At 42.2% G+C, this 9,524-nt stretch overlaps 1 protein-coding gene across 3 annotated transcripts in view; it reads right to left on the bottom strand.

The window, feature by feature from the left end:
* Window positions 1-115: 115 nt before the first annotated feature.
* Window positions 116-9,524, bottom strand: part of SLC25A37 (solute carrier family 25 member 37) — a 22,193-nt gene continuing 12,784 nt past the window's right edge. The window contains exons 2-4 of one of the 3 annotated variants that reach the window (XM_042476126.1): window positions 7,844-8,072; window positions 3,921-3,977; window positions 116-3,046 (exon numbers count right to left, since the gene is read on the bottom strand). In XM_042476126.1, the coding sequence (XP_042332060.1) occupies window positions 2,526-3,046; window positions 3,921-3,977; window positions 7,844-8,072 (807 nt within the window). In that variant the 3' untranslated portion in view covers window positions 116-2,525. The other 2 variants (XM_042476127.1, XM_042476128.1) reach the window with 2 other exon arrangements.

The following is a 9,524-nucleotide window of genomic DNA, read 5'->3' as shown; positions in this document are numbered from 1 at the left end:
TGGAGCAGCAGAAAACAAGCTTGCTCCCTCCTCAATATGACATCCCTTCAAATATTTAAATAGGGCTATCACATCACCTCTTAACCTTCTTTTCTCCAGGCTAAATATACCCAGCTCCCTAAGGCGTTCCTCATAGGGCATGGTTTCCAGACCTTTCACCATTTTAGTCACCCTCCTTTGGACACGCTCCAGTTTCTCAGTGTCCTTTTTGAATTGTGGCGCCCAGAACTGGACATAACAAGAGAATAAGGGGAGGAAATAAGGCAAATGTAGTGAAGTAGTGATGTCATGAACCAGCCAGAGCAGCCTCAACCATCAAAACTAATCCAAATACTACTTCCTGGAGGTCCTTCCCATTTCATTTCCCAGTGGCAGAAAAGTAGAGGCCTGGAAGAACCTTAAGTTATTAATGTCACAATTTCTAATCCAAAGGATGGGGAGCCTTTGAGACTCTAAGTGCTGATGAACTATTAGTCCCATCACACCTCACTGCTGAGATAATCTTGCATTGCCTCACCATGGGTTGGCTAGGGCTGATGGGAACTGGAGTTCAACAAAAACTGGAGGGTCACAGTTATTGCATCGAGTTAAACATTTGCTCTGAAAATCGTAATTAAGGCAACTAGCTACATGCACTCGAGACCAGTCGTGCCAAGTGCATTAGGACTATTAAGAAATAGCCACAGGCTCCCTTCTTAAACCAATTACTCACAAGTTTACAAAGTATAGTGACCCAAACAGACATTTCTGGAAAAAACAGTCCTTTCTGGGTCCCCCCCCCCATACATTGTTTGTCACAAAGCTGTTTTCTTCCTTTTAACGCTCTTGTTTTCAAATGTCAAGTTTTTCAGAAGAGGTGACATAGCAAATACAATGGGACCAAGGGAACACATCCAACTGAAATTCCAAATTTGCAAAAAATTTATAAAATAGAAATGGGGAACTTTTGATTCTCCAGATGATTTGCCCTACAACTCCCATCAGCCTCAAACAGCATAACCAGTGGGAAAGCATCACTGACCCCCAATACGCACATTCAATGTACAAAACATTTCTGGACAAAAATACAAAAGCTGCAAAGTTTCATAGCAGCACACATGACACTCCTATAACGCTAAAACAATTCCACACTCTTTCATTTGTGCAGGTCAAACAACTGCAAGAAAGTGTACATGCACGCAGATACACACAGGGTGGGTTTTTGTTGTTGTTTTTTGGCTTTGGAGCAAAGTTTGACTTTACATTCTCCTTCGCTAAGGCTTTTCGGTTCCAAGGCTTTAGTGCTGCAATGCAACAAACAGCTGCATTTCCATGTCAGTCTTTTTTCTTCTTTTAACTCTAAGAGTTCTCCTATGGCAAGGGTGGGCAACTATGACCTTCCAGAGGTTTTTAAAGTACCCACAGGCAGGGCATAACCCCTCACCACTGGACCTGCAGACCAGAAACATCAGAAGGATCACAGTGGCCCGCCCCTGCCTTATGGGAATGTAAACTTGGTGCTCCACTCCTGCACACACTTGCAAGCATTAACTTACACACGCTAGTGCAAAATGTTTGCACATACCTGCAAGCCTGGCAAGGGAGGGGATAGGCAGGAGGAAAAACAGACTGGAAACTCAGTGAGAAGTAGGAAGAAATTAAAAATCTACCCAGGAACTGAGATGCAGTTGGAGGCAGAGGTTAAGTACCATTAGATACCTTAAAGTGTTTGCTAAAAGATGAGTCTTAAGCTACTTGGCAGTGGTGAAAACCGGTTAATATTACCAGAAGTGACCACTGATTCTGACACAATAAAGGGAAGACTCACAAGTTAAGGTAGAACCTCAATAAGTCAATGTCTTAAGTCATTTCAAGTTGTCTTCAAGCTGGATATTCTAAGAGCTACAAAGCATGGGAGGGTATGAGAAAGAGAAAAACACACACCAGCTTCTCTACCACTATGAAGCTGGGGAAAGGTAAGATTAAAGCCACTCCAAGAGGCAAGGAGGCAGCAAATAGTGCTTTTCACCATTTTGTTAAAAAATCCTTTTCATTCATTCACTCACTCACACAGTTTTGAGTCTATTAAAACAATCCAATTCACAATATAGAAAAATAAAAGATAAACATTATCCATGTATATCACCTTTCTCAATATAAAACTTAGTTTTGCTAAAAGGGTTCACCTTTCTATTTTAAGCAGGAAAAGCCCAGCTCCCACTTTTCCTCTGGGTCATGCCCAAAGCATTCTCTGGAAGAAACAAGCATAAATGTTTACCACAGTTCTCAAATCCACAAGCGGGGAGGGAAAGACTATAAATACTTGTTTTAAGAATGCTTCTTTTAAAATTTGGTTTTGCAAAAAGCAGGGGTGGGGAGAGAACAGAATTCCTCCAGAATTTCAAATTACACACCACACATACATACACACATCCCAGAACTCAATTGTGAATCCAACCAGAACCCTTTTCAAGGAGCCTGGTGAGAGCATGAAGACACAGAGATGTGACTGTCTCAGGAGATTCTGGATTGCAGTGCCAGATCCATCAGTATGGACTTCCTTTCCCCAACTCACGCTTTGTAAGCACATACTTGAAGAATTCATAAACAGACCAGGCGATGGCAGTTGAAGGCATCTGGTATATCACGCGTGCCTGGACTCCCTTAAAATACCCCGCAATACCCCCCAGTTGGTACACTGTCCTAAAGGCATTAGCCATTCCAGACAGATGCCCGCTAATGTTTACAGAACTCAAAACCATGTTCTCTTGGGTGTTGAGGAGAGTTTTGCAAACGTCCAGTGGAGTTGTGGCTGCCGCCGCCACAGCACCTGCCACAGCCCCTGAAACAATATGCGTGAGAGGGTTGTACTGTCGCCGGGGGTTGATCTGCTCCTGCATGAACTCATAGGTGATAAAGTGAATGGCCTGGAAGGGGATGTTCATGGTGAGCTGTGTGGTATAGCTACGGTAAAAGGCGCCCAAGCCCTCAGTCCGGTGCACTGTCCTGATGCACTCTAAGACAGTCTTGTATGGAGAATTGTACATCTGCATGCGCTGCTTCACCACTGGTGCCATCACAAAGTGGCAAAACGAGGATCGATGAAGTTGAGTGTGTTGCAAGCCAGGATGGTGGGCAAAGCAAAGAAAGAAAGAAATAGAAAAACACAAAGAATGTCAGATCAATTTTCAGTTGGGCTGAATGTACTAATTGAAGAACAATAATAATGGCAGGAATAATCAAGTAGATTGTACAGTGGGTCCTTGGTATCGCCTGGGATTTGGTTCCAGGATCCCCTATGGATACCAAAATCCGTGGAAGCTCAAGTCCCATTATATACAGTAGCACAGTAAAATGGTATAGTAAACTAAGGTCTGAATGTTTCCAGTGGTATCTTAAGAGGCATCAAAGGCTGTAAAAATAGGATTATTAAGGGCCACGTGCAGCCCACAGGCCACACTTTCTCCACCTCCGATTTAGCCTTTCAGATATTTTGGATAATGATAACAGTTTCTGGCAGATGTTAGTCCTAAATGTCTGGTGGGTCCAATTTTTCTAACCACAGTGTAGATAGTTCTCAACTAATGATCTGACTCATTATCAGCCAGTGTTCCTCAACTCCAAACTATCCAGATGCATTGAATTAAAATGCCCATCATCCCCAGCTAACATAACAAAAACAGCTATGGTTGATGGTATTAGTAATCTGACATATGTGGATGGTGCCAGGTCAGGAAAGGCTGGCCAGGGGCAAGCTTATTTCTCTTAATCCCCAATATGCAGATAAGACCAACCAACCAATCCATCAGAATGATCAAAGGGGAAAGTATTTGGTGAATACTCAAAAATCACAGCAGGTGATTATTACAGATACTCAGATACTTTTATTAGGAATTCCCTCTTCTCCACGCTACTGGAGCATTCACACTCAACAGCATTACCTTCAGCAGGATTCATGACACCGTCATGGAGTAGGGTAGCCATGCTCCCAGCCATTCCTGCAAAATAAAGAAACAAGACAATCCCCTTTCACAAAGTCATTCTCACATGGCTCTTGTGTACTCAAAATGTGGAGCTCCAAATGCATAATACAGATGCCATATTTCATTCCATTTGGGCTCATAGGCCAAAGCCACTAATTTTTTTTTATCACAGATTTGAAAAGTTACTATTTGGGATCACAACTAGCCAAGCTGACTGAGAGGTTGGAGGAGCTGTAGTTCAAAAACTAATTTTTCTAAACTTGTTCTTTACAAAACTTAATCCTGTCTGTACAAAAAGCATTCATCACCATGTATGCAAAAGAAAATCCAGCATGGTACATGATAGCTATGCAGAACATTTGGCCCTCCAGACAATGCTATATTCCCATCATCCCTCAATGCTAGTTATGGCTGACGGTAGCTCTAGTCCAGTAACTTCCAGCGTCAAAACTGCCCACCCACCACTGCCATAGGAGCACCATCTATGAGGAGAAATGGTCTATTTCCATCACCATCATAACCATCTGTTTTATTCATGCCATTTGTTACTGCTGAACCTCTTAAGGAACAAGAGGTTTCACAAAACAAAACGGCAGCTGGTGCAAGAACTCACAAAGTTTCAAGTAGCTCAGAGTCAATCTTTACTGTTCCTATCTGGGATGATCACTTGAACAGAGCCTGGAAATGTTATTTTATTGCACTAAAACATCCAGAATCCCCCAACCAGCATAAACCCTGGCCAGGCTAACTGGGATACTCTGGGAGTTGTTCTTCCAAGTTTTGCATTTCAGGTTTCATAAATCATGGTCTACAAAGCCAGGAACAAATGCTGAGGTTAACATTCCTCTTCTCTTCCCAATCAATGCTTCTTTCTGTATGAAGATCTGGGCCTTTCCTCAAGTCAGAGTTGCCCAGCACACTGGAAATGTAAGTTGCACATTATAGCTATCTTAGAAATGTATAGAAGTACAAGCACAATTACTGTATTTATGGTAGCCGAAAAAGGAATTATTTTGTTACAGGTGTGAAAGCTATTACAGTTCCGATTTTGATCAGCTATATCACAAAGAAATTAGGTATAAGTTAAGTACAAACATCTTGAGTATAAACTGCTTCTACTACCTCAGCCTGTGGTAACCTTAGAGGAAACAACCACTCCATAGTGATTTCTAAATACATCTTCCTTCTGTGCAATGATTGTATAAAGTCTGCAGAATTAAAGCAGGGAAAGAAGAACAGGACAGTCGCACTGAAGTGAAACCACAATGCAAGGACATGAAAATCAAAAGAGGCTGAAGAAAAAATGTATTATTCATTTAAACTGCAGTTTCTTCCTATTCCTTCTTTATGTTAAATGTAATGGACTCTTTAGAGGTGGATAAAATGATATACAAAATGCATGTCAATAATACAGCATGACCATTTTAACATACCGGGCTGGATCTAGGCTGGCTATGCCGTAAACTAGAGGTGGCCATCCAGATTGTTTGAACTACACCTGCCATAAGTTCCTACCATTAATCAGACTGGCTTGGGCCTCTGGGAGTTGAAGTACAAAACACCTGGAAAGCTAATGGTTCCTTGCCTACTACACAAACAGAAGGACTTTTCTATTCCTAGAAAGAATTACAGTTCAGTGGAGGCTCCCCTCTGGGGAAAGTGGAGGGACAAGATTTCCACGGACCTCCAGTGACTTTTTAGGAGGCAGAGAGGCTATTGAGGGATGGGTGTGAGACAGAATCACCAAGACTTGGGGGGGGGATTATTTTTGTTACAACTTCTATAACATAGTGGGCCCTTGGTGTCTGCTGGGGTTTGGCTCCAGGACACACATGAGGACACCAAAGTCCATGGATGCCCAAGTCCCATACTATACAACAGTGTAATAATAAAATGGTATCCTTTATATAAAATGGCAAAAGCAAGGTTTGCTTTGGGGAATATATTTTTTTTTTGGGGGGGGGGGCGTATTTTCATGGCATGGCTGGTTGAATCCATGGATGCAGAATCCATGGATACAGAAGGCCGACAGTATATACCAATGATGGCGAATCTATGGCACGCATGCCAGAGGTGGCACTCAGAGCCCTCTCTGTGGGCACATGTGCCGTTGCCCCAGCACAGAGTTTGCCAGAGTTTGTTACTAGAAAGCCAGAGGGACATGGCAGTTTGCAATAAATAAGAGGGTTTTGGGTAGCAGTTTGGGCACTCAGCCTCTAAAAGGTTCACCATCACTGGTATATACATATGTTCTCAAGACAAACTCTCCTTTTAAGTAGCCTTTATAAGCTCACTCTTCGCATATACTCTTATTAGTCTTGCAATTTTGGATGTCAAGAGATGGAGAATTCTTAATGCTCTCAGTCAAAAGGCAGTGTGCTATTTTTTCCTTCTTAAAAGATTTTTCCCCTGGTAAGGCATTGGAAATGACAACATCAAATTGACTGACATGGGAAGGGTAATCACAGAATAAAAGCCTCATTCTGAAGCATTCTGTGACCCACATGTCAACTACTATCTTGTTCTTCTGTAACAGTCCTTTCAGTACATTTTAAAAGTTTGAAGAAATAAAGAAACTTTAGTCTTAGAAATGTTAATACAGTTGATGAAGCACAAAGGGAATTAAGCACACACCAAGAAGCTTTACCCTGTTCTGAGGTGTTCTTATTTTCAAAGAGGGTTAGAAGTCCCAAGCATGCAAATGATACACACTAAAACTAGCTTCTGATTTGGCAAGCAATTGGAATGAGATAGCATTTCTCTGCGAGATCCCATGATCTAAGCAATTTTAACCCCATAAGCATCATGCGTATATCTATGTTATCCCCAACTGTAAGACATATTCAATTATTTGTTCCCAAGCTATGCAAATCAAACAATATTTTAAAGGAACATATTTTTTAAAAAAATACCAACACAACACTAGACTTGAAATATTCTGTAAGTTTCCACCCTAAACCATCCAGCCTGAAATACAAATCCATTTAACATGAAGCAATTTGCATTAGTTTGATAACAAAAATTCAGATGACAAAAATTTCAGGTAAGTACAAATTTGTGAGTTGCTGACTGGAAGACTGGAAAATGTTATAATTAACATAAATCACTCAAGTTCTTCAAAAGAGTGAATATCATCATAAACTCTAAGCTAGGGATGGGGAAACTGGCATTGCTAATGTTCTGGACTACAGCACCAACAACACCTTGCTATCAACCATACTATTTGGTATTTCTGGGAGGTGAAGTCCAAAAGATCTAGAGGGTCAAAGGTTCCTTACCCCTGCCTTAAACAGAACCTCCAGAGAAACAGTATACTTCCAAATGCCACAATGCTTCCACATATTGGAATAAGGGCTTGCCAGCTTCCAGAAATACCTTGCTTAGTTTTATTTAGGAATAAATAGGTTGATTGAGAGACCGACCTCAGACTGCTGTAGCCAAACTGTGATTATGTTCATAAGATAACCACAAATTTGAACATGATTTAGCAGTAGCAAACCTGAATTTTGGAAGCAAACCCTTAGAAATGCTCACGCTAGACTGACAAGCTATTTAAGGCACTGGTTCCGCAGTGCCCCACATGAGGTGTTTATGGTCAAATGATTTACAACATCTAACTTTTATAGGATCTGGAAGACTACATATCTTCGGCATTCTTCAGGCATGCTCCTCTAAAACTGCAGGTGCCTGTGGAAAATAGACAACAGTTTGAATGCAGCAAGAGAGCCTAGGTTGCCGAGCGAGGAGTCTTTCCCAGCGTCTTTCTCTCCAGAAGCAGAAAATGCAGGCTGAAGATGGCAGACCATGAGAGAGAGAAAAAGTACGCAACTTGAGAGCCAAGGGGGCCAGGATGACACCCCAGGGTGGTTATGTCAATATACCGTTGGCCAGGTGGCTGTTCCCTCCATGGTGAATAATGTCACTTAAAGTGCGTTTCATTTTTTCATAGCAGGCAAAGTATAGAGCGTGAGCCGGGCCCGCTCCAACAACAGTCACGTTGATCCCGCGTAAAGGCCGCCAGATGCCTTCCGTTTGGACAATCTTCCTCAAGGCCTCAAACACGCTCCTGTACTGGGCTTTGGGATCAGGTTGCAAACTCTGCATCCGGGTCTATAAACAAAAGAAGTGAGGAAGCATTAGGAGAACTGCAATGATCACCTGTTCCATCCCCAGCTCCAAAATTATTCAGAGCATCCATATCTGAATTGAGAGCCCCTACTTTCCTAGAGGAAGGTCCTATTACTATGACCCCCTATAATGCTGCCTTGCACCAGGTCAAAGGACTGCACCATTTAACCAAGCTTTTCCCAACCTGATGCCATCCAGCTATTTTGGACAGCAAAATCTCATTTCACTGGTGAGGCACGATGGAAGTTGATGTACCAGCACAGAGACTGGTACTGTATTCTAGCCCCAACTCTTCACTGATTCAGTCAATATCATTTAGAAGGAGATTTACCAGTAGCTAAGTAATGTGATGCAATAAGTCTCTGAGTGCTTCCACCCCCAACACAAACACACACACGCACACAGAGAAATAAAGGAAATGGCACATACTTCAACAGTATGCCAGCAGGGTGTGCTACTAGTCAGCCAAACACAACCACAGTCTCACACTGCGGGGAAAACATTGAAAACTGGTTCTTGGACACTTCATAACTACTATGATTGAACCCTGATCTCCCAGTGTCCTAGTTCAACACGTAAACCACTACAACATGCTGGTGTGTATTAATCTAATATTGGCTGTGGGATACAAAGCAGAAGTTTTTTTTTCCTTTGTCCACAGAAGACAGAGGTTTATCTCATTTCATAATACTTAGTCTAAGGTCAAGAAAAAGGTAGATCAGAGTCCACACTGGCAGGTTTCCAGATGTTTGTAGTAGATCTGCAAGTTCACAAAAATAGCTGAGTTAGTCTCTGGCAGCATAAAAAGGAGGGAGGGAGGAGGAAGAAGGGGGGAAAGGAATGCAGCAGCACCTTTAAGCCTGGTTTTTGATTTTAGCATGAGCTTTTGCATTATCAGTCCACTTCTTCTTAAGGAACGTAAGCTGACTGGCTAGCCCACCTAAATCCATACCTTCTACTTTAATATCAGGGAGAGAGAACATGTGGCCTTCCAGATATTTTTGGACTACAGAGCGCATTACCATTGGCTATGCTGTTTCATGCTAATGGGAGATCAAGTCCAGCAACTTCTAGAGGGCTATCCACAGAGCTCAGAGACTTTTTAGATTATAATTGCCAGAATCCTCCAACCTGCCCTAATGTATATGTTAATGTACAGAACTGGGAATTATAGTACCAAAAAATAACGTTTCCAAGCTCTGAACATGTTTCTCCATTCCCAAGTGTCCTCCTTAATAGCCAGATGGACAGCTTCTACTAGTTCAGGGTTGGGTTGTTGCACCTGCCATAAATGGACCCAGCAAGTCTATTCAAGCCTAATGAAACTATTCCTACACTGCACCTCTCCTTTGAAGAGCTGCATTCCAATTTACAAGGCAAAACCACCATGCTGTGCCATCTCAGGGCACTCACTGCCTAAGCCAAGAGAACTCT

This window comes from Sceloporus undulatus, chromosome 6, assembly GCF_019175285.1.
Source record: "Sceloporus undulatus isolate JIND9_A2432 ecotype Alabama chromosome 6, SceUnd_v1.1, whole genome shotgun sequence".
Lineage (NCBI taxonomy): Eukaryota > Metazoa > Chordata > Lepidosauria > Squamata > Phrynosomatidae > Sceloporus > Sceloporus undulatus.
The sequence above is the reverse complement of the archived record's forward strand: the minus strand, read 5'-3'. Positions and strand labels throughout refer to the sequence as shown.